Below are 25,141 nucleotides of genomic sequence, written 5' to 3' on the forward strand. Positions count from 1 at the left end.
TCGCCATAAAACATGCCTAGCTGTGCTTTTGTTACTTTTGGGAAGAGACAGGATTCCTTTTGGCTCCCCAGGATATTAATTTGAATTTTTATTTGTGTTGATTTCATACTTTCCATACACGTATTCAACTCCCTCCCACTGAAATGCACCTATTTTATCTGATTCAGCCGGCGTATGAAACGTGCCCGTTGTGTGCATGGTGCTGCGTGGGTTCACCGAGTTACGCTCTGCATGCCAGTAATCCCCAGGGGAGCCACAGCGTGATGAGCTCCTACCTGCCTGCTCCGTGCGCACACAGACACAGGCACTTAATCGCTCCCGGCTACCTGGTGAGACAGATTTCCCCCCTGTTCATCAGCTGCCAATGCAGACTTTCTGCATGTTATTTGCCTGTCCAGCTCCTCCACAAACATGCACACGTGTGTGCTCACACCTATGCAGCCGTGGCAGCACACATGCTCAGCTGTATGTGCACAGCCGGCCCCCGTGCAGAGCCGGCGCCTGCATGTTGGCTGTTCGCTACCCCCCTTGAATCCCCCTCTTCTCTGGGCTATATGTGGCATTTTGAAGCTCTGACAATCTGCTCCAAATGTTTTCCATATTTGTTCAGCCTCCTTGATTCAAATACCAGGAACAACTCAGCCAGCACAAAGCGAAGCTTTGGGGGGCAAAAAAACTCACACCCCCATCAGCGCACGCACACACACATGCACGTGAAAACCTAAAGTTCATCGGCATGGGAAAGGAGGAGGAGAAGAAACCCCAGCACAGCACGTCCCTGAATAACCAGAGCCAGACAGGGAAGGCACCCGAAGGGGAGAAAAGCACCGACTCGAGCAAGATGCAGGAGTCCGCGATGAAGAAGAAGAAGAAGAAGCAGAAGAAAACCAAGGGGGATCCCAAAACTGGCCAGGAGGAGGAATCCCACACTTGTTGTGGCTGCCGTTTCCCGCTGCTGTTTGCTTTGTTGCAGCTGGCATTAGGCATCTCTGTAACTGTGCTGGGCTTCCTTATGGCAGGCATCAGTTCTTCTCTGCTAGTCAGAGACACTCCATATTGGGCTGGGATAATTGTAAGCATAAAGTCTGTTTCTCCATAAAGTGCCTTTGCCAACATTAATGCAAGCTGCATGATGCTCCACTTTAGACTAACCAACTGCATGCACAACACCATTTGAGTTATGCTAACTATAAATATTCCTGGGATTAAATATCTGGATATACTTTCCCAAGGAAACTGCTCCTGCAGAATAACACCATCTTTCATCTTCTTCCCTGAAATACCCAACAGACCTTAAATAAAATACAGGGTTGCTGTTCACTAGATGTATGTATTAGCTTGTGCTTTGCAGTGAACTCCTGCCTGGTGATGCTGAAAAAAATGTTGATTACTTATGCTGCCTTCCCTCTTTCCCCACCAAACCATAACAATCAGGTTTTAGAAGTGAGAGCATAACTCTCAACTTTCAGCCGGGCGCGTTGGTAATAGCGAGAGGAGAGAAATGGTTGTCTTTTGAGCTTCTTCGCTGTGCTGTGTTGAAGAACCGCTGCAATTTAACCCCTTCCCTGCCTGCCGATCCCCAGCTTCTCCCCCACGGGAGGGAGAGACTGCACGTGGCCGTGGGGAGGGGGACGGCACTGGTGGATGGGTAACGTGGCAGGGAAAGGGAGCCCGTCCCAGGGCCTGCTGGCGGCTCCCGCCAAGTCACGCGCAGTTTCGAGTGACATGCCAGTCTCACCGCACGGGCTGGCGGGGACGGGGTAAAGGGCAGGGTCCTGCCGGGCGTAAATAGGAGGCACCACCGGTGGGGAAGCCCGGGCTGGTCCCCAGGGCTGGCCGCCCCTGCAGAGGTGGGGAAGATGTGGGGGGGGGTCTCAGTGCCGTGTGCGGTTTGGCCCCGCTTGGCCGTGTGCTCAGGGACGTGCGGTTTGCCTGTGGAGAGACAGGATCGGTGATTATGAGCCTGGGATGTGCCACGGATGTAATTTAGTATGCAGGTTTTTTTCCCTAGGCAGCAGGCTTCAGGAAAATATATATAGATGCGTTAGCACTGGTTTGGGTGTTGTTAGACTGTAAGAACTCCCAGCAAATAAATAAAACAGCTATGGGAGCATCTCCCATAAATATAATTCCTTGCCAGTTGGAGGATTATTTGAACACCTGATCTGTTTGGGGTTTGCTGTATTAATCCTGCTGGGCGATCCTCCAAAGAGTAGACGGAGCAGGGCCTGAGCTCCCAAAGGAAGAGCTCCTCCTACTCGTCTCGCCCTTCTTGTTTCTCTTCCAATCAAAGAGGTATCTAAGAGTTTAGAGATAGTTTTGCGGGGCAAGAGCTTACCCTTGCTCGGGAGAACTTCCTCCTGGGGTTTTTGCTGTTACAAGCCAGGGGGGACTACGGATGATAAAATAGCAGCATGTGACATTTTCACTCCTCTTGTTTATTTTGGGGATTCTGGAGGTCAGATTATGTCTTTTCCAGACAGCACTAGTAGTATCCCAGGTTTGAAATAGCTTTTCAACTAGAAAAAGCTGGGGAAAGAGTGAGCTGGACTGAACTAGCGTACGGCCAGGGATAGGAGAAAAGCCATGGAAGCAGCTCCAAACAGCATCCACCTGAGACATCCACATATGCCTGATCTCCCTTGGGGAGGCCTGAAACCCCACCAAAGCCACTACTTGAGCTCTAACCCCTCTCGTTTTTAGCAGCAGCTGCCAGCAGTAGTGACATTCAGATGCCCACGCGATGCAAAGCTCAGTCACTTTCAGAGTTTCCCCCTGAAAAACAGGCAAAACTCACCGTGTGCATTCCTGAGCTAATCCCCAACTCAAAGCAAAACTCAGCTCTCAGCTGTGGTGGTCGTGTTTTGCACTCACCAGCCAGCCAGGATAACCTCAGGGGGAACACATCTCCTGGGACTGTGCTGGCTGTGGGGGTCAGGGCTCTATTTTGCTTCATGTTACAGGGTGTCCCAGCTATCGGGAAGACCAGTGCACCTTGTGGGCTGCAGGTAGCTGTGGGGAGGGGTTACTGTACCCACGGTTTGAGTCAGACGGTGTCTCTCACCTTGGGGGCTCTGGTGCGGTGTTGAGCCACCGGCACGTTCATGTGCGGTTTGATTCCTCCCTGGCTCAAAATGGCTTTTGGTGTTCCCCTGCTTGCCCTCAGGGTGATGGCAGGGACTGTGTGCTGGGGGCACGTGGCCAGGCAGGCTCCTGGGGAACCACACTGCTCTCCTGCACCCTCAGCCCAAAGCAGAAGGGAAAGAGGGGTCCGACGCCAGCAGAGAGGGTGGTAAAAGGGAAACTGGTGCTAGAAAGGAGAGGCAGAGGTGGTGGTGCAGTCCCAGAGCCTCCCAGCAAGAGAGCGCGTGTGGAGCACTGGCCATGGCCAATGCACCATGGGAGCAATGCAAAGCATGTGTCTGAGGGGCAAAATGCAGAAGGTAAAACATGATGCTGCATTTACTTTGTTGCTGTGCTGTGATATCTCCGTGGAGGTACTTGGTGCCCACTGGGACATCGGACGGAGATGGCCAGGAGCTGTTGAGCTGGAGTGTCTGGGTGTGCAGGTCACAGGGTGCTGCTGGTGAGCTGTGGCAGGGAGCGTGCTGAGGACCGGCCTCTGGAGAGCTGGGGGGAAACTGGTCCGTGAAGGAGTACTCTTGGCTAGGACATCTTATGTGTGGCTGGACATCCTATGGGCTGGCTCTTGGGCTGCTGTGGGAGGCTGCATGGAGGTCATGTAGGTAGGGCATAGCTGACCCATGTGCTGCTCGAAAACAAACCTTGTGGCAGAAAGTGACTTCCCGGAACTCATTTATTCGCACAGAAATGAGCAACAGAACAGAAAGATGTGGTGTAAAATACCAGAGCATATTTGTTTTAGTAGCATCCCACTCAAGTGCTCTTTTTAAAGGACTTAATTAGTATTCAGAATCAAGAACTTAAAAAAAATCTATTATCGAGACCTTTTTAGCAACAGTAGAGATAATGGGCGAAGCTCATTCCTAGTGTTACTCCTTTGGAATTACACCAGGGCTGGATTTGACCCCACGGCTGTTAATGCAGGATGACAGAAAAATGAAGGAAAATTGCTAATGTGTTAAATAGAACCTGATTGATTGAAAGATTTTTTTTTCTTCTTTGTTAGTGGCAAAATGGTGACACCATTCCTTGCTGAAAATCAAGTGCTTTAGTGCATTACCGTGAATGAAAAGGAATTTATTTAGAGAAGCAGCTAGAGTGAAATGCTACCAAGGAAAACCATGCAAGGCAGTCTGAATTAAACCGGTTCAAAACCTGACCACCCAGGTTTGTCAGGATAGCGCAGGCCAGGGATTGGGTTCACCATCCTGTGGAATAAATGTGGCCAGCGATCCGCAGACAGGGAGCAGAGGAGGCCCCCGACACCGAAGGGGTCCCCCCCGAGGGGTGCCTGGCACCAGCCCTTCCCTTCTGCAGCTCCTGCAGAAGGAAACGATACAGCTTGCATTGCATCAGAAGTGTTTCACCATGAAACGCGTTTAAAACCTCCTAGTTCGAAATGCATTTCATCTGAAATCCATGGGGCATTAGTCAGAAACCAAAGGAAAGGTTTATGGACAGAAACCACGGACCCTATGTGATTTACCACTTCTGCTTCAGCTTCAACAACCTGTTCCCTGTAAAATGCCTCTGCCGCATTGCTGGGGACAGGCAAATAAATGCAATTAAAAACAGTGAGGGTGGCATTTGTTTCACCTACCTGTAGCCACTTACAGCGAAGGCGTCCAGGTCTGAAGCAGTTGCCCGGCTCCTCCGTGAGACCTGTCCTCAGCACCTGAAACTGCAGGCTGGACCACCCCGGCAGTCTCTTCCTTCTTGCTGTTTTGGAGGAGCTTGGACAAACTCTTCACAAATCCAGCCAGGAGTGCAGGGCTTTATTTTTTTCTGTGTCTTGCCACTGACTTGCTGGGTAGCTTTGGGCAAGTTACTTAACCTTGCTAAGACTTTGTTATTTCCCCTGTAAAGCGGGGTTAATAATGGCTATCCGTCACCCCTTGCTTTGAGATCCTTGGATGAAAAGTGTTGGAGAAGCAGTAGGTATTAATGGTATCCTTTTCATTCTTTTTCATTAGCTTGTGGCCTTTTGACACCCAGAAGAAGAAACGATGTATTTCTCCTTGAAAAATCTGCTCTTAGATTATTTCCACTGTGATCAAAAGTAGAGAGTATCAGAGTTTTCACAGGCAAGCTCCCTTTCAGCCCCGTTTTGCAGACTCAGGCAGTTAAGAAAGTTACAGAAATGCTCATCAGAAATTATTTTCCAGGGTGTTTAATATTTCTGTCAGAAAGTTATTTTAAATCCATATATATGTATAGATGTACATAAAATCGGGATTTTTAAAAACATTTTTAAAAAAATCTGTTTCTCAAGCAGCTCAAGGCAGCAACTGTGGCTCCAGCTGTCATTTATTTTATCACAAAAATTGTCTCAAAAGATCTGCCACGGGCCGAGCCCCCAGCCCAGGAGCTCTGATGCTTCTCCCTGCTCAGGCCCTTCAGGGTCCCATCTCCCCAGCTGTCTCCCCAGGCCAGAGGGTCCCTGAGCTTTACCCAAGAGGTAGCCATGCCTTGTTGCCTTTTGGCTGCACCGTTCAAGCATTGGCTTCTCTGATGTGGGGCTTTGTGGTGCAAAAGGCGGCAGATTTTTAACTGAAAAAGCAATTTATTTATTCATTTACCTGGGGTCAGAAATATTTATGTCTTTTGAAGTTTTCATACCTTTTTTTTAAAGAACATTTAAAAAAAATTAAGCCAAAACCTTCACCAAAGAAACAAATCCTTTGCTTTGAGCAGCTCGCAGACAAGGATAGGTGAGACAGATGAAGATCTCACGATGGCTGGAAAACCCAGCTGTGAGGGACAGTTTGCAGGAGATGAGGGGCAAGAGCGAGCGTGTTGCGTGGCAGCATCAGGGAACAGTGCAAGACAACCCATCCATACGACAGGGCTGGCAGAGGAGTTTGACTGGTTTTCATGCTTCAAAGATCTTTCGATGCGTAGTACAACGTGGGTAGCAAACAGCCAGGACTATCTCCCGCCACCACGTATCCCTATCAGATGCTGATAATTGAGATGTTTGTTTAATTGATGTACTTGTGCAGGGGAGTCTGACTCAGACGGTGGGTCCTGCCACTGACTCAGCACGTGCTTGTGGGCTGGTAAACCTGAGTGCCAAAATCAATAGCGCTGCCTGTAACAGGCAGTGCTGACCCAGCCTCTGCCTCTTTAGCTTGTCAGGGTCTGTGTTGCTTTGGGGCTGGAATGGCAGGAAGGCGGCGTGACAAGCTCCCCGCACCCAGCACCCTCTTTGGCTTGTACAGCTCTCGGCAAAGTCGCTCCAGCATCCCCAGTTCTCAGGGAAGCAGCAGGGCCCCTAAAATTAAGCTGGACTTTTGAAATGGTAGAAGTTGGCAACAGGGAGAGGCCAGGGGTTGGGACTTTCATCCTGAAAATGGGTACAACGATGGTGGCATGTACAACTGTTAAGGAGAAGCTTTGAGAACATTGTTGTGAGATTCATGCTGAAAGGATGAAGCATTGTATACAGGTGTTTGGGGAAAAAAGGACAGTGTCATGCTATAAAGCGATATCAATTAGAAATTGGGGTTAAGTGTGTCCTGATTATTAGCTGGGGTTGGCTAGACCCATGCTCCTCTGGACCAGAAGGGATTTGCTGTACCTGTAGCTGTTCCTATAATGCAGATGGTTTCCCCGGCTCAGTGTAACGAAGCAATTCAAGGGCCACGTTGTCCCTGACAATTTCCCCACAGATGAGGCTCTGTAGATATTTCCACCTAAGAGCCTTTCTGCAGGTGGTCTCTCACATGATAAAACGAGACAAACCTGTACGGGTAAGCCCCCGTCAGCCTCCTTGCCTTTCTTTTTCCGGGTCCCCCCACCTGCTGGATGTAACGTTTCTCCATGAGACCGGGCGCTCCGGCTGCACAGTGATGGCCCTGCCGAACATCAGACAACCACTTTATGCATGAGGCAACCTTTTTATCTTGCTAGAGAGGGTCAATAATTGGGAAGCATCCCCAGCTAGAGCGAGAGGCAACCGATCCCCTTCCATATTGATATGGGGGATGATTGGCTATTTAAAAACCCCTGAAATGTGTTCTCTTTTAAAGCCTGAAAGGAGAGAAACACTTTCTGTTAGCCCTGGCCCCTTGCTGGGTTTTTTTTGTTGTTGCTTTTGACACCTTTTCCTGCGGCAATTGTGGAGGTGGCTTTCAGTCAGGCTTTACCTCCTATACAGCCTTGCTGGGTTTTTAACTTTTACTTGTTATTAGGGAAACCGATTTCAATTTTTAATAAAAGGTGACACTTAAAAACTGGTGCCATCAAAGCAGCTAATAGAAATTATAGTCATGCAGGCATCCATTTTTTATACAAGCTAGCTTCAATTGGCCATGGGCAAACATCAAAAGGTTTGAGGGAGGACTGCCTTCAAGAAGAGCCTCCAACTTCAGGTATTTAATTGAACCTTCTCCAAAGTATGTGACAACTCTGGATGCAATGAGGTACACTGCATGAAATATGCTATGGTGAGGTTTCCAGTGCTTGTTTATAGCCATATATGTGTGTAGCACCAGAGCTGTAGTCTTCAGAGCCCTCGGCCATTAAATCTCATCATTTTCTAAGAGTAACTATGCACTGATGCCTGATTAACTGAAATCCATACTTTTATTTTGATCAGGTGGAAAACTTTGATGGGAAAAAATGATGAAGTGTTTTCAAAGAATGGTTTGACAAGGCAGCTGCACACCAGAGGTCTGTGTGATACCTGGTCAAGTGCTGATTGAATCCTGTGTTTTAGCCCCCTGCTCCAGCTACAGCCTCAAGGGGAAGGAGGGAGGAAATCAGAGTTCCTGGCTGGATTATGTTTGTGCCAAAAGCCTAGGTAAGATTTGGAGAGGGAGATTATTCAAACAGGTTTCCTCAGCCTAGGTAACCTTATGACTATAGAGATGATGGCTTTCCACAGCTTCATAGTCATGGACACATCTCAAACCGTGAGTCATGTTCACGTAGCACTCTTAGCCATGCTACACGTCTCACGTTTGCAAATCACTGCTGGCTCTGGGAACTTTTAATTTTTCTGTTTGGTTCCCTCAGGCTTTTGATCGCCCAGCACCATATTTCTGACTTAACAGCAGTAATGGACTGCTGCTGCAGCTCCTGGCTTTGTAAGTGATGGTAGCCTGATGGCAGTGCTTTGCCGAGGGAATTAAATCTCACCGTAGCACAAGTGACCATTTTCACTGCTGAGCAACTGACCTAAACAGCAAAGATCATTACAGAAAAATATGGTTTTGTTTGCTTATGAATGTCCTTGCAGGGTTTTGATTACTTTACAGAATTTAAAAGAAAGTTGTGTATCTGTCATGGTGTGTTATTGCATGGTTTGAAGAGACCTGAGGTAAAGACATCATTATTTTATTCTGTAGGTGGGGCAGGGATGGTCAGTTATCATGGGGTTTTATGGCTGTTAAGAGAATGATTTCCTAGATGGTGATGGCCTTTGCCTGCAACCACAATATACATGTTTATCATTATTATTACAGCTATTATTTCTGGAAGTAATTTATATGCAACTAGACTGGCCTTAAATCTAACAAGAAATCTATAAGAGGAAAAACCATTAAGGTGCAATACCTCTGTGTGGCAGACAGACTTCTTTTACGTAGTGAGACCTAGGCTGACCCGGGGCTGATGAAAGTTGGCAGTGAAAGCTGCCTGTAGCACCCACTTTTGTTGCCATTTCCTCAAACCTCATAAAGGGAATGAACATCAGTGTCGCTGTCTGCAACAGTCTGTACAGGTGTCTGGCATCAGAGATGATCCTGGTTCATAATGGCAAAGCCAACGGGAACATTTTCTTTCTTGCATCAAAGTGTGTCCAGTGGAATTGTTAAATTTGGTGGATAACATGGCTTCTCCAAATGTGTGGAGGAGAGCTAAGCCTTGCCGTATCTGTTAAGGTGGGTGATCCGTCAAGCCAAGTATCGCCTCTGAGGGTAAGCCAGAGACTTCAGAGATAGCGACAAGAGAGAATTTCTTTACCCTTGTCCCTATAAACAGAAAGATCCATAGTGTCTTGAAGTGAGCAACTATGAAATAACTTGTCCATAATGGAAATTTCTTCCTAATTCTGCTAATAGCAGTTTCTTCCCCCTTATTAAAAAGGAAGAGTCCACCTGTGGGTCTCAGCAATGCCATGTGGCATTGCACTGTCTATATTTGAGAGGTATTGTCCTCCAACACGTTTGCTTTCTGCTCCTAAAGGTTGTTGCAGGAGGTTCTTGCTAACAAGCCCCCATATGAAGAGCAGATGAGCTATGCTATGTCTTTGTGAGTGTTTGCAGCATTTGTCTTGTGGTGTGGCGTAGACCCAAGATGGTCCTTTGAACCAGGTTTTTGTCTCTTTCCTTCATGTCTTGGTGGATGTTTCCAACTCTCCTGCTTTACCAGCCTCATGTGCCAGGGTTTCCAAGACACTCTGGGTAGGAAGTGCTTTGCTGGAGAAAACCACCTATTCTATAGCAACACTCAAGCTAAAATTGTAGCAATAACAAAAGAAAAACCAGTTTCACAAATATACAAGGGAGAGATGCAGACAGATTAGAGCAATCTGTGGTTTTGAAATCTGTCAAAATAAAGCAAACCACATTAATATGTCAGTGTGCAAAGATAATGAATGCAAACCACAGCAGAAATTTGTGCCCTACATGTTCGTATTTCCCCCAATTCCGTACATTACATAACCATCTTCATCACTACCACAGGGTGTCCTTGTGCCGCTCGTACACCTTGTGCTTAGTCCTTGCAGGACCAGACGCAAGTGAGCCCCAGGGAGGTGAGGATGGGGAGGGTGGCTCCCTTGCCCCGAGCCTCGTGGTCCTCACTGGGTGGCAATGTCTGTGGGCTTTGTCCAAACACCATTCTGCATTGCCACCTGTGTTTGTTCCTGTTGGAGACAACGAGCCTGTTTTTCTCACCCATGACACTTTTCAGAAGTGTAATAAGTTTAGTGGGAGGGACAGGATTGGCTAGTGCAGGAGGATTCCGGCACCGTGCTGGGCAGGGTGTCAGCCTGCTGTGCTTCAGTGGCAGCTGGAGCTCTTCAGCACGGCGAGATCAGCTAAAGTAAAGCTGGTGGTGAGGGATTTTGGGTACACAAAACTTGAGATCGATCTTCTTCTTTACTGCTTGAGTTCTGGGTTTAAGATGATCAAGATATGTAAAGGCATGCTCCTTGCAAGTGCCGAATGTGCGTTGTGGTACAGTCGCAGTCTCACTCTTGAACCATCTATTTTGCAGCAGTGTGAGAGGCTCCAAGCTGTGAGAAACACCCAGTTGTGCTAGCCTGTGTGCGCGTACAGGGAGAGTTGGTTTGCCAAAGTCCTGAAAAGCCAAGGACTGCGCGCTAGATCTCTGTGGGTGCAAGGATCCTCCCAGGCAAATCAACTAGGACCCACTCCTAAATGCAGCTGGGATCAGGTCCCGTTCCTGCTGAAATCTATAGGATCTTAATTCAGTTCTCACAAGAACAGGCTCTAGCCCTCTTTGGGGTGGGGGCAACCCGGAAAATGTCTACTCCTATTATTTCGATTGTGGTTTAAAAAAAAAAAGAATTCTTAAGTCACTTTTCAGCCCTGAGATGTTCCTGCCCAATGGAAGGAACGTCTACTGCTTCCCGCTAAAAAGGAATAGTATTGAAACTTTTCTAGAGCATAAACTTTTAAGTTTTTCAGCCAGCTCTAGTGAACAGCTGTTTTCCCTGGATTGTGAACTGGGGGATTTCACAGGGTATGCCTCAACCAAAATTAAATCTGTACCCTTCCTAAATACATCTGTATCACATTCGGATCTTTTTCTAGACTGTACTTTTCTAAATTTAAATTCTTTCCTTGGATAACCTTTCACGTCACTACCTATTCAGCAAAGGGTGTGTTAGTCAGTCTGGAAAACTTTGAAATATACGATCTTGAAATAAACTTGAGTTGAAATTTACTCTGCATAGAAATGCATACTTGAAGATTTCCAGATAACAGTTACAAGAGCTGATCTAATTAACTGCTATTCTGCAGCTCTTATAGAATCTATTTTATTTGGATAACAAATGCATATCGATTGGTGGCAAGCAAGTGCTAAAGCAAGTTCAATTGCATTTTATGTTGTGTGCTTAGTCAATAAGGCATAGGAAACGTATGCTTCACTCTGGGATATTGCAGTGGCTATTGAAGCACTAGGACGCAGGATTACCTAATGCTACTTAGCAAACATGTCAACAGCATCCATAACGTGCCTGCTGTAATGCAGCTGTCTTAGTCACTTAGCGGGTCCTAACGAATATTTACCAGAGGATTTTTATAGTTATTCTATTACACATCACAGGTATAATTCAAAACTGATCTATTAATAATGTATAAAATAGAAGCATAAAGCTGTTTTCTCTATAAATGTTCCACACTTCGGTTTGCTCCGGTGAATGAATTCACCTTTAAAGAACCGAAATGTAAAACATATACGGGTCATAATTCTCAGCGACATTATTTTTTTACCGTCACTTACAAAAATACACATCTCTGGTTAAAAAAAAAGTTGGTATCTTGTTATAAAAGAAATACTTAAGCCTTCTGAAATATCCTGGCCAAGACTTGCTGGAATCCTGACCCAGTATAATCTTTTATAAATACCTCTCTACAAATGTGCCTCTTCAAGTATCCCTGAGTATATTATTTAAATCCCAGAGGACAAAAATACATCTCTGGTTAAAAAAAAAGTTGGTATCTTGTTATAAAAGAAATACTTAAGCCTTCTGAAATATCCTGGCCAAGACTTGCTGGAATCCTGACCCAGTATAATCTTTTATAAATACCTCTCTACAAATGTGCCTCTTCAAGTATCCCTGAGTATATTATTTAAATCCCAGAGGAACTTTAGAAAGCGCGTGCAGGAATGGAAATCCTTTTAAATGATAGTCTTTTGTACGGGAAGCTTTCTGAAGAGGGAGGTCTGACCCTGCCGCATTGAAAGCCGGCAGGGTTTTTGCAGAAGTTGTGCGAGGCACTTGATGGTAGAGAGAAAATTCCACCATTGGTGTCTGACTCTGCCCTCGGAAATGAATGCAGCTCTGTCGGCTTTCTGTGGGAAAACGGGAATGGGAATGGGAGAGCGGGCACAGTCCCATGATGTCTCACGGGAGTAACCTGGAGGCAAATCTGGCCCTCGGTTCACGCAAGTGTAAATGCCCACTAGTATAGCTGAAGCAAAGCGAATTTGATTTAGTGCTCATAACAAGATCCTTCAGCACCAGGTCCTGAAAATACTTAGGTCTAGCTTTGACGTGAGCAGCCCCTTTGATTTCACATGAATTTGGGGACATAACGTTAAGTGAGTGCATTTAAGCATTTTTTTTTAGTTCTTGCTGTGAGTTCTTTCCTTCAGCCACACTGCCACTGGGGGAGTTTATCATTTGGATATTACTAGAGGCATGATCTCCTTAAGATTTAAGTTTTATGGGCATGTTAATTGAATTAAAAGATTAATATACAATGCAAGGGACAAAGGACATAGGTGATTAATCCTGAGAAATAGAACATGGTTGAGTCACATAGAAACACTATAAGGCAAAAAAAAAACCAGCACTGAAGGACCTTTGACAAGAAGGGTTGTTTTTTTTCCCCCGACAACCCTGTCAGCTATGGCTGTCAACAATAAAAAGAAGAAAACAAATAAATTGGAGGCCATGTGTAAGTCATAGGACCAGAATATAAATACACATGACATGGAAAGGAGTAAATAATACTGACGCTTTCTTTAGAAATGTTCTCAGGCAATACTTCCTATTCATGTCCTACTGAAATAACATGAAATAAAACTTTATGGGAAAAAGTGTTATTAATCGCACAGGTTCTTGAGGGACATGACTATCCATGCGTTGGGAGGCACTCTTCCTTTACAAGCCTGCTGTCTAGTGCCTTACACCAACAATGCAGATATAAAGAAAAATTTGGTATTTTATGCATGAGATCATAAAAGAAATGTGTTTAACCATTGCTGCCTAAAAGGACAGTTATGCATTCTTCACTGCAGGTCAAGCAGTCCCCTATGGAGCTGGAAATCTGGATGTGAATAGCACTGCCATAGTGGTGCAGCGAGCAGGCAGGGGACGGGGCTGTGAAGGAGCCCTGCACTCCTGCAGGCATCTCCATGGCGTAGTCCCACCCCTGAGCAAAGGCAACTCGCACCTGGGTCTGGCCCGAGAGGGCATATCCCACTGCTCCGGGAAAGCAGAAAGCCTCAAATTAATGAGAAGTCTTCAAAACCTCCAAAGTAAAATGAAGGGGGAAAAAAAATATAGATTCTCACTGTAGTCACTGGGAATTTAATAGCTATCATTTATAATCAAGATGCTCCTAGCGAGGAGGCCAAAGCTCGCTCCTGGCCCCGTGTGAAGACAAACCTTAGCACCTTTGAAAGCATGCTGGCTCATCTCAGCTAAGGTCCCCACTAAGGCTCCTCACACCTGGGCCTTTTTTAAAGGTGTGATAGGAAGTGGCATTTAAAGACACATGCATGCCATCGACTCACCTATTTTTCCAAGGCGACCCAAAACCACATGATTCCTCCAAGTGTAGCTCCAGTTGCCAACAACGCCGTCTCCCTCTGTGGGCACAAGTCAGGACTCCTTGCATGCCCTGACCTGGCCCCAGCAGCCCCATGGTGGCACAGGGAGCCATCACCGGGTGGCTGGGGACCCGGATCCTCTTGTCCAGGCAAGGGGGAAGCTGGCGGAAAGCAGCAGTCTGGTTGCAGAGCTGCAGCTCCTGCGTCCTCCTGTGAAGTCTGCTCGCTGGTCCTCCAAAAACGTGGGAGAGGAAGGCACTTGACTGGAGTGCTTAGCACCATGGGGGGCCCAGATAACACTACTTTGAAAAGGAAAATGTATTTATTGGGCTAGCTCCTCAGAGCAGGGGCTTCCCTCCGTACGTGGGTGGAAAATGCCTACCAGTGAATATCTGCTCCTGCAAATAAATCTCAGTCTTCAGCGTTAATAATAAAGACAGCTAAATGAATAATAAAGTGCATAAATACTTTTTCATTACTGTTAACCATCAGCAATTACTGCCACAGGGCTAAAATGCAATCTCAGATTGCAGGGGAGATGTCTTCTTTGGTAAGGTGTCCACTCTAGGAGAGGTTGAAAGCCTCTGCTCTAAAGTGTGCTGCTTCTTATCCAGCAGCAGCTATGGTTACTGATTTACAACCTGTACCGGTGACATAAAAACCCTGTCAGCATCCAGTGGTATGTAGGATGTTGCTTTAGGGGCTTGCAAGCCCAACTTCATAAGCCTTCTGCTCCCTTTTGATAGTTAAGTTACATGGACAAAAACTCTAAACACATCCTGGAGGCTATTGCTGGGCTGTGTCTTTGTAGGTCTGATTCAAAAAGTCCCTCTGAGTAAGTTTTTTGTGCCTTGATGTCTGTGAAGTGAAGGTTAAAGCTCTTCCCTCCTCGCAAGCGCATTCACACAGATGAGGTTCTTACATGCATGGCTGTAGCCCCTACTCAAACAACTTGGCTTACACACTGCTCCCTTGATTACGGTCCTGCTAACACAGAAAGGTGTTTTGGCTTGAAAAGATGTTATTTTTGTGGTTTTTTTTTTTTAACTTGGACACATTTTAAATCTCTTCCCTGCAGGTCTGTGTGGTGTCCTTAGTGGGATGTTACGGTCCTGCTAACACAGAAAGGTGTTTTGGCTTGAAAAGATGTTATTTTTGTGGTTTTTTTTTTTTAACTTGGACACATTTTAAATCTCTTCCCTGCAGGTCTGTGTGGTGTCCTTAGTGGGATTTGTTATGCTTTGTATTTCGTACCAACCTGATGAGAAGACGTGTGTGCAGTTCACAGTAAAGGTACCTCGACTTTTTTTAAATTTCTTTTTCTTCTCATATCATTAAATGTAATCAGAAAAGTTGATACTGGGGATATTTTCAAGACCACATGAAAAGAAGTGAAAATGCACCTGAAATGCAAGAATGGTTTTCTGGTATTTTCCAGGCAGCTAAGGAAGAAACTGTAGCCTATAAAGGGGAAACTCTAATAACAAATATTTCAAATCAGAGCAAGATACCTTCTTAGTTGCCAGGTTTTAAGAATATCAAAGAGATTCAGATCAACAAAGCTGGAATAATTTGGGAAGTGGTCAGTGAAAGATTGGGGGTTACTGATTAAGTAGAGATATTCATAGAGAGCTGGGTAAGAAGTAGGGTGGCATAAAATAGGTCCACTTAAATCAAGTTTTAATTTTTAATGTGATCTAAGAAGCATCTCAGCATCTTCCCAGCAGTTTTGTTCCTCACCATGAAATAAGAAACTGCGTGGGCACAGGCAAATTAAAAAGCGTGGCTGGAAATCTCTACCTGCCCGCCTCCATGGTCGGGGAGAGCGAGGCTGTACCTGAGCACCGGCAGCCATGTCTCAGCGCGTGGTGCCTTGTGTCAGGGTCGGGCATTAGCGAACACGGGAAAGCATTAGCAAACCATGGGGACAAGCATTCTTCCATGAAGCAAATTCCCATCTGAGCATCGCAAGAGATGCGCAGAAACCATGCACCATGCCCCGCCTCGGTCCCCAAAACTGTGCTTTGTTGATACTGGTAAGCGAGTAGAAAAGAAAGGCTGAGAATGCTTGTTCCAGATGGGACGTTTTTAACACCATTTTTCTGGGTTGTTTTTCCTTATTATTGTAATTTTCAGGGCTCTTAATATTTTGCAGACACATAATAACCAAGAAAAATACCAATGCAAGCAACGCAAAATAACAGTTATTATTAACTGAGAAAGGCAGAAGGAAATGAAATGCAAGGAGCGGCTTTTCCAAACCTGGCATTCATCCTCCCTTAGAAATTATACCCCGGTGTGTCTTTTGTGCCTCTCTCAAGCTTCTCCCGTACTTACATAAAGAAGGGGAGAAGAACAATTGTTTCTGCCCTTTGATTGCCTTAACATTCTCGCCCTGTCACCTTTACACCCGCAAGTAAGCCTTACGGCTGCCCAGGGAGCTGCTGGGCTGGGCCGGAGCTGCCACGCCAGGCTTTTTATTGCTTGCCCTGCAGCATTAAATTGAACTTGGCATCCAAGCAGGAAGGGAGTCATCCCTCGTGGTGGGAACGGCATGTCAGGCTGGGCAGCTCAGATGTCTCTGCCTCCCTTAGCAACACCACCCACCCTGGCAGTGAGGAACGTGAGCCATCGCTCCTGCAAGAAAATAAACGTTTTTTAAGTGCTCCCCAGGAGATGTAAAATGGGTTATTCCTCATCACCTGGCAGAACTAGAGCTAAAGTCTCCCTTGAAAGACTTCTGGTTCAGTCAATAGCCCGTGGACTGTTGCCTACCCAAAGCACCCTCCTCCCCAAAATCCACCTTCCTGGCATCTCCTATTGCAGCATGCCCCAAAACTCGATCATTCCCAGGCTGTTCACCTCTCCTGTCCCACGTCCCCACCGGGAGCCATTATCCCACAGTGCCTCTCCTCCTTGCTGCCTCTCCAGATGAACGGCTTCTGGCTGCAGGGCACATACCTATTTTAAACAAAGTAGGAGCTAAGAGTCTCCTCCAGAGCTTTAATCACACAGGACTCATCTAAACCTCCAGTATCACTTCTCAGATCTTCAAATGTCAGTTAAAGTCTGTCTCTGAACAAAAAAAATGAACATTAGCTATTTGGCGACAAGGCTGAGGATGCAAAATTACAATCATGAGACAAAGCTGAGCAACTTGGGTTGTTCTCTCTTCCTCGGGGGCCTGGGGCTTCATCCAGCGCTGTGGTTGGGTTCAGCCCTATCTGGCCCGACTGTCCTCCTGGGGACTTGCTCCCCAGCCCAGGCCCTGCCCCCATGCTGGTGGCTGGTGCCCACCGAGGCTGCACGTGGCTGCTGAGCCTCATCCTACAAGAAAATCTTGGCCAGGCTTCCCTGGAGTGCAGTAAGCACCCCGGGGTCCCTTGCATAGCCCAAGGGTCACTCTGGGAGGAGGACCACGCAGACAGAGGCCTGGGGGATTTTAGTCAATCCCCGAGGAGACCGTATGACCACCGCGAGTGACTCCCTCAAGGTGGGAAACAGGAGGACACCTGTGCAGTCCTCTGTGCCTTCCTCCCTCTTGACAGCTGCTTCTTTCATTTCACACTTGCGTGAGCCCTGGATCCTGTTAAAGAAGGAGGCGTTAGAACTGTTTTCGGTAGAAGTCCTTTCCTGAGACTACTGCGGGTATCCGCAGCACCCTGTGCGTCCATGAAAAAGGGGGACCACCACCCAAAGGGAGGGTGGCTTTGCTCTTTGGGGGGACAACAGTGAGTCCCAGGTGGAATTTCTGCCCCTGTCCCATCTCTGTGTCTGCAGGAAGCATGCTCTGCAGTACGGCAAAGCAGCATGCCCAACTGTTACTTGTGTATTTAAAAGGGGAGATCTTCTTCCTTGGCATAAAAAAAAAAAAAAAAAAAGACCACATAGGCAAATTTTTAGATCTCCTGTGGACTTCCTGGGCTATCTGCTAATATTTGACAGATCACTCACTGTGGTCCCCATCATGGCATCTCCCGCGGTAGCGTGACACCCTCTACTCCTGCCCACCCAGCCCCAGCAGCCCATGCCGTGACACACACCGCGGTTCCTGTTCCCTGCACAGGCTCGTGCCTGAACCACCACTGCCTTCAAAAGGGGTCCCCTGGATCCACATCTGCAAACCCTTCTGGTTTCACCTCTGATAACTATGGGAAGCCTTTTCCATGAGGAACTCGATCCATCTTAGGTTATTTTTTTTTCTTTTTGGCACAGCTATTGCCAGTAAATATTGCTAAAATGTTTCTTCCTCATACGAGGAGCCTGAAGGAGGATGAGCTGCCATGCTCTGACCTCATCGTATGCTGTCTCTCCCCGCTTCCCTTTTCTCCTTCTATTTAAACAGCAATCGCAGTACCTATCTCTCTGAGGCTGTTAAAAAACAATTTTCCAGTGGCAAGTTCTGGTTCCTGGGCAGAGCTCACTACACAGTTGTATTTGCGATGTTGAAGTTGCCTCCAGGTCTGGCATGTGATTAATCTGCTGATGGGATCTCAGCACTTGCTGTCTTGTGCTCCCTCACAGGCAGTATTTGCATTTGCCTCACCTTTGATATTTGGAAACATGTTCATTTTCAGCGGCTCGCAGAGAGATTCCTCTGCAAACATCTTGTGAGCATAATAAGCTATTTGGAAATTGCCCTATGTCCCCACGCATCTCTGCTGGCCTCTGAGGATTGCTGTAAGAGCTGCCCGTGTATCTGGTGCGTTTCAAAGGGATTCTGATTTCCTTCCCTTTAGCTACACAACGGGCAAATTCTTGCTTACTGTAGTAGTAAACTACTACTGGAGTGTAGTAGTTTAGGCCGTGGATTTCATGCTATTTTGTACTGACTTTGGATAGAAATTGTCAGCTAAATAAAATACCTGCCAGGGAGAATCAGGCACACCATGTAGTCTTGGGTTAATGTCTCATTTATTAGGGAGGCCTGATTCTGTCTCCTGCTGGTCTGAATCCAGGGACTTCCAGCCAGTCCACTAGGACTTCTGCATCGCAGAACAACTTTGGTCCCTCAGAGAAGAGGAACGGTCATCAATGTTTGTCCATTTTCCATTTTCCCCATCAAACACACTTGCACCATCTTTTAAAGTAATGCCACAGGCCTACAAATTACATCTTTGTTTGGAGGGGGTCCATCAGTCAGTAGCGCTCCCTTCTGTGTGCTTTATATGAGGAGGTGTGCCCATTTTCCAACTTCACCTTTCCCATGGACCTTTACCTTGAAAGCTGCAGGGGTAAAGTAATGGCATTTAATAAGAGCCACCCTCATTTTGAAGCTGCCCTTGGTTTAAGGCTACAGGGGAAGTCATTAAATTTAATAGTAGCCAAGTCTTGGAAACGAAGACCTTGCTGTAAGAATTCGGTGATATGGGGGAGAAAATGCATATAGTGCTTTAAGATCTGCAATAAGCCCAAATATTTATTTTTTTCAAGCTGGCAACTGAATAGAAAGATTGATTCACGCTGTAGATATAAGACAAATACACCAGGAGTGTGAATTTTATCAAGACATACATATTTGGAGTTTCAAGGTCATAAAAAATGCTTTTATATTGATAGTTTGCATGTGGTATTGAGGTTAAGAGAGAGAGAGAGAGAAAGAGAGAAGCTGCTGTTTAAAATAACAGATTCCCAACTATGCCATGTGTCTGACAGATAAGACGCCAAGCAAAATAAATGTTTTTACAGTGCTGAACAGAAGCAAAAATGCTATTTTGGCTAAACACAGAATATGATTTTAATATACATTCATACATACTTTGTATGCAGCACAGCAACTGCCAGTTCCAGCTATCAAAAGCAAGGAAAGTCCATATGCTCTGCTATCCAAAGGTCTCAGGTGCAACTTGGAGCGACAAAGGCTCTGAATTGCTGCTGGTTTCCATGCGTTTGTGGGGGTGGACTCTGCATAGCTACCCTTGATAAAAGCCACCCTATTTTAAAGCTGCCACTGGTGTAAGGAGTAGGGGAGTGACAAAACAGACCCTTGTCCTTCTCATGCCATAGCAGGGGCAGCGCTGGGAAATGAAAGGCACTCGCTGCTCTTTCATGCCTTTGAAAGACTTCTCCACCTTTATGGGGCAAGTTTTGGAAGGGGATTGATCACTGCCTGATTTGCAAGTATAAATCAGATTTGCTTGGGAACACAAACCAAGAGCTGGGAATAACACATGAGCAAAGTTTCAAAAACACCTACTTCTCAGCACAGCCTGGGATAATATGTCAGCCCTAGCCTCAGTCTGCTCAGCTCTGCTTCAAGGCAACTGCACTAATTCATCTCAGCTGATGACTGTAAGTCTAGCCAATGCAGGTACAACTGTAGAGGGACACGCTCCCTCCCTCTCTATAAAGCTTCTGGCTGTATAGAGACACAGATTTCTTGGTGTTCTCATCAGGTCTCAAAATTGCAAGGCAATACTCATGTAAATATGCAAGGCAGAATTACTAGTTCTTGAGATGACCTGCTGAACTTGGCATCGCCCGGGAGTTATAGCTGACTTGCAATTTTCGAAACTTACAATGTCCAGATAGTCCATCGAATGCATGCATTCCCTGTAAAGTACATGTGCGTGCTTTCGTTCTCTGTTCCTCATTCTCTGCGTAGCTGGAAAAAGAGTGTTTTTTTCTTTTTTTTCTCTTTTCTTTTTTTTTCTTTTCTTTTTTTTTTTCTTTCTTTCAGCTGATGTATTTTCTCCTGAGTGCCCTGGGTCTGGTTGCCTGTGTTTTGGCAGTGGCTTTTGCTGCACACCATTATTTGCAGATGACAAAATTCACCTGCGATACCATCCTCGAGTCCTGCCAGTGCAAACTGGACACTGCAGACCCCCTCGGTAGGACCTTCGTCTACCAGGACGCAGCTGACTGTGGCAGCCTTACCAGCATGCTCAACCTGTACTTACTTCTGCAGATGGTTCTCAACCTAATAACAGCCCTGGTGTGTCTGTTGGCATGCTTCATGATGTGGAAACACAGATACCAGGTCTTTTATGCAGGTGTTCGGTTCTACCCTTTAACTGCTTCTGAAGGCCAGCAACAGAAAGTATAGGGTCTGAGCTGGCGGGGGGTTGTAGCCAGGGAACAGAAAATATCAGCATACTGCCACCATAGACACGATGGATGGATGAGTGTTTATAAGGTTTTTGACAAGGAAAAACATTCACACAGTTTTAATGAATATATTTTTCAATAATTTTAAGAGCATTTCATATGGCTGCTCTTGCAAAAGATCCCTTGTGAGACTATCTGGAGGTCACGAAGTCCTAAAGATGCAGCTGTACAAATACTCACCAAAGAGGATCTTTAATAGCCATAGACAAAATGAGAGCTTAAAAAATCATTGGGAACTCATCTGCATGGCTACAGCAGTTAACAAATAGGGTCCGTTTCCCTCGCTGGTAGATACCTGTTCTTGCCTTCAGAGAAGCTATACTGATTTCTACCAGATAAGGTTCTGGTCCAAACGGCTTAATTATAATTATGCTGATCATGCTTAGGGAATATATTGTCTCTCGGATGCTCTGGGTATAATCCACGCTAACCTGATGGGGATTTACCATACGAAAAAGTAATAAGGGAGGTCGAGACCTCTTCAAATGCAGGCTGAGACCAACAGCAAAGTGAATATATTGATGACTGCCGTATAAAATATACATAAGACTTTTCAGAGTGACTAATGATATAGGTTACCTAATACAATTACTAATAAACAACAATATGAGTGGGTTGACTAATGGTGATTCGGTGGGCCCTGCTTGAGACCCCAGACAGATTTCTGAAGTATGAGCGCTCAGCACTTTGTGAGAAAACAGCAATTTAAGAAACCTTGAGTTGCGCTGGTAAAGTGGAGGACCCTAAATCACTAGTCACGTTGAAAACTATGTTGACACTGCTGTAATTGCAGGTTCCCAAACCCGGCGTCTAGCCAGTTCCACCAATTATACTCCAAGCACAAAAGGCCAAATGCATTTTTGGTGTAACTCCTCTGAAGACAATCAGCCTTACACACCAGCAGTGGAGTTGGGCCAACAGCCCTGAAAGATATATCCCTGCAACAATGAATGTTTTTAAAATGGGGTGGAGGGAGGGAAGCAAGAAGAGACTGCCAGTCTCCCAAAGACATCGTTTATAATAATGAGGGCAAGAGAATAACGATTTCTTAATAAGCAGCATAGAATAACAAACCACATTCAAACAGTGCTTTTTCACCCTGAAAGTGTGGCTCTAGAAGTGCTTTATGTCTTATTAACCTTATACCAAGCCTTATACCAAGACAAGTATGTCGGTTTGTCCCTCGAACTGTCATTTCCACTTCCACAGCATGGACTTCTAAATGTAGGAGCAATTCTGAATTGGCAGCATTTTGCACTGCCTGCCGATAGCTGTGCCAGGGCAGGGCAGCTGGTGCTCACACCCTAGCCTTGACTAGGGATTTCCTGATCCCCACCAGAGCAAGGGTGTTTCTGAGGTGGGGTGGAGCAATCACATGCCAGAAAAACTGTGCTACAATCATTAGCAAGGAGGAAGCAAATAAAACTTCTATAAGGCTTCAAAGAAGCAAAAACTTTCCTTTTCTGCAGCAAAAATAGCCACCAGGGAGTCAAAAACCCAGTCTGGCAAAAGCTAGTTGTTTAAGAAGCTCTAATCCTACCCAAAACCTGTCTTCCATATGGTTATCACATGTCATCCCAGGGCTAGATCAGCGTACCTCCAGGGTCAGAAGATGACAACATAGTTAAGTCTCCTGTGGGTCACCTAGAGCACTGCTCAGTGTACGTGCTTGAGTTTTTGTCATGGAAAGTGCTTCTAGAGTAGACAGCATCACCAAGGTGCTCTCTGTCAAGCTGCAAAGTGAGGAGCTTCAGAAAATGAAGGTTTTTGAGACCAGCTTCCAAATGGCCTTTTTTATGCACCTAAAAATAACACTCACTAGTAAGTGTGGCTGCGGGGCACATTTGCAAGGATGCCCGTTCACTTGCCCACATGTTGCCACCCATCTGAAGTCCTAAGCCTAGCTCCCAGGCATGCTCGGAGCAAGCTGAGACAGCAGTGGAGTGCGCAGACGGGTTGGCGATGTAAGACCCAGCTGCCGGCATTGACGGGGCCGTCCGTGCGGTGGAGGAAACCAGCCCATCTCCCCCGACTCTGGCGGAGCATGCTGCAAGCAGTGCTCACGGACCTGTGCCAGGGCCAGCCTCCCGTATGAGATGGATACACAGGGGTGCCTCTCACCTGCTGCTTGTACTCAGATGTTGGTTTGTCGCCCATCCCTCGCACGACGCCAGCTGTGCTCTCTGTAGAAGCGTAGGGCAGAGGATATACCTGCCTCCCACCTACACGACCCTTGCTGCGCCCGCTCCTCCCTCTGGCCGAAAATGTGGGCTCTCCTACCCGCAGAGAAGATAACAAGAAGCGGGAAAGGGACTGGGGGGAGGCTGAACAACAGCTGAGCTTTGGGGCTTCCTTCTGCCCTCGCCACCATGCGCTGCGCCCTGATGGCTGGCGAAGCAAGAGGAAGGCTCTGCTGGCAGAGCAGGGTATGCTTCCCACCCTGCCCTTTCCCAAATGTCCTTGTTGTTCAGAAGATAACTTGGTCTGCAGCGCTCTAGCTTAGGTTGTGCTATGTGCAGGCTGGCAGCAGCGAGCTGTTGTGGGAGATGGCTGGCCAGCCCTGGCCGAGCGGCATTTCCACCAGAGCCGGGCTTTTGTCTCCTTAATCCTTTGACCCCTGTCTCACCCACATGTTTTCACACCCTGTCTCCCATCACCTCCCAGGCGCTGGGCTCCCGGAGGCCAGCCCCTGTTACATGGGGCTGGGCTCGCGTTGCCTGGCCTCTGCCTACTCACTCCTGGGCTTAGACTTGCTGGGACTCCTCTAAAGCACGAAAGACATGGTGGCGATGATCACAGAGTCGCTGCAAATGCGTTCAGCACAGTGATGGGGAAGAGAAGGGAGATCTGGATAAGGGAGCCTGCTCTGCTTAGCAAGCTGTGTATCTCCGTAACAGTGCACCCTCCGCTTTGAGCCACCACCGCTGACTTCGGTTCACTAATCAGCACGTTGCAGCTTAACCCTTTGCTCTGGAAGAAAGCAATATTCATCATATATTCTGTTGGTGTTTTAATGCTTAATGAATAAATATGGGGCATTTTGATCTAGCAAAGACTAACTTCTGTATTTCCTCTTTATATATCTCAAGAGCATAAAATCAAAACAGGAGAGATGGGGAAACGGACACGGTAGCATTTGGAACTGGTTTCCCTCTGGGTATGGTTTTACAACATGCATTTTGCTCGGATCAAGAATTTTGGAAAGTACTAATTAAAGGATTTTTACCTACCATAGCATATTCAGACAGCTCCCAGCCTTTTCCCAAGGTCAGAGTCCACACGGACTGCACCAGGACAAAGACTGAGACTAAAAGCCTCAGAAAGGACAGAGGTACTGAAGAAAAAAACATTTTTTTTAAGTCCTGGAAATTTATTCTCTGGGAGAATTCCGCAGAAAGGGGTAGGATTAAACCGCTATGGACACACAGAATTTGCAAAGGGCTCGGTGTAATTTACTCTCACAAACCCAGATGAGATTCTCATTTGCACCCTGGCCACTTTACACTGTTTTTCCAGTGTAAAGGCGTTGTAAAGACGGCATCAATCATTTTTACACCTACTTTATGGCCATTTTACACAGCTAAAAGGGCCCTTTGTGTAAATGAGAACTCGAGCCCTAGGGAATTTAATGGTGAGGAGATCCTTTCTATAGACTGCGCTAGACCCTCTAATAGGGTCTATTACTGGGATATAACTCTCCGCTGGATTTTATAGCTTGGCTTAAAGATCATCAGTCTCGATTAAGTTCAGTTCTGCAAAACTTTTCCAAAGGCCGTAACCCCCCCCCCAGGTGACATGCCTGCTCCTCCACCCTGAGCACATGCAGACAGTGATGGTGTTGCATGGATAACTGCTTGTTTTTTAAAAGGAGAAGCAGCAGCTACCACTTTCCTCTGGCTCTGGGGCATTTTGATGTTGTGCTATGCAAATACTGGAGCGACAATAACGGCAACAAAAAGGGAACCGAGACACCGTGCCTTACACGGAGCCAAAATGTCACATTCTCAACCCCACCAGGCACCGAGGTGGCACCCACTCCTGACGGGGGGGTGCACTTTGTGCCCCTCTCCCTCCCCTGCTGCCGCTGGAAGGACAGGGGCCCGTGGGCGAAGAGGAAGCGCTGCTGGTCCCAGCCCCGCGCCGGGACTGCCACCAGCCCATTCCTCCTGCCACCGCCTTCACGTGATGGCCATCTGCGCCTCGCCGGCCCAGCCGGCTCTGCGTGGGCACCACTTGGAGCTTTGCCTAAAAAACAGCTCTGCGCAAGAGCGCTGGAAACTGTAATCAACTCGCAGGACTATTTTTTTTTTCTTTTTTTTTTTTCACGCTACCCGCCAGTGCAATATTTTCTTTT

The 25,141-nt window shown here is 46.6% G+C and overlaps 1 protein-coding gene across 1 annotated transcript; it reads left to right on the forward strand.

Annotated features, from left to right (window-relative positions):
* Nucleotides 1-599: 599 nt before the first annotated feature.
* Nucleotides 600-20,731, forward strand: SSPN (sarcospan). The gene is made up of 3 exons (XM_009279028.2): nt 600-1,072; nt 14,887-14,973; nt 20,360-20,731. The coding sequence occupies exons 1-3, from the start codon at nt 737-739 to the stop codon at nt 20,723-20,725; spliced, it is 789 nt and encodes a 262-aa protein (XP_009277303.2). The 5' UTR covers nt 600-736; the 3' UTR covers nt 20,726-20,731.
* Nucleotides 20,732-25,141: the final 4,410 nt, after the last annotated feature.

The sequence above is a fragment of the Aptenodytes forsteri genome, unplaced genomic scaffold (assembly GCF_000699145.1).
Source record: "Aptenodytes forsteri isolate BGI_AS27 unplaced genomic scaffold, ASM69914v1 Scaffold241, whole genome shotgun sequence".
Classification (NCBI taxonomy): Eukaryota; Metazoa; Chordata; class Aves; order Sphenisciformes; family Spheniscidae; genus Aptenodytes; species Aptenodytes forsteri.

Coding starts and splice junctions, on each gene's coding strand:
- SSPN (XM_009279028.2), top strand. CDS start 737: ATGGGAAAGGAGGAGGAGAAGAAACCCCAGCACAGCACGTCCCTGAAT. Junction 1,073..14,886: donor CATATTGGGCTGGGATAATT/GTAAGCATAAAG, acceptor TCTTCCCTGCAG/GTCTGTGTGGTGTCCTTAGT. Junction 14,974..20,359: donor GTGTGCAGTTCACAGTAAAG/GTACCTCGACTT, acceptor TCTTTCTTTCAG/CTGATGTATTTTCTCCTGAG.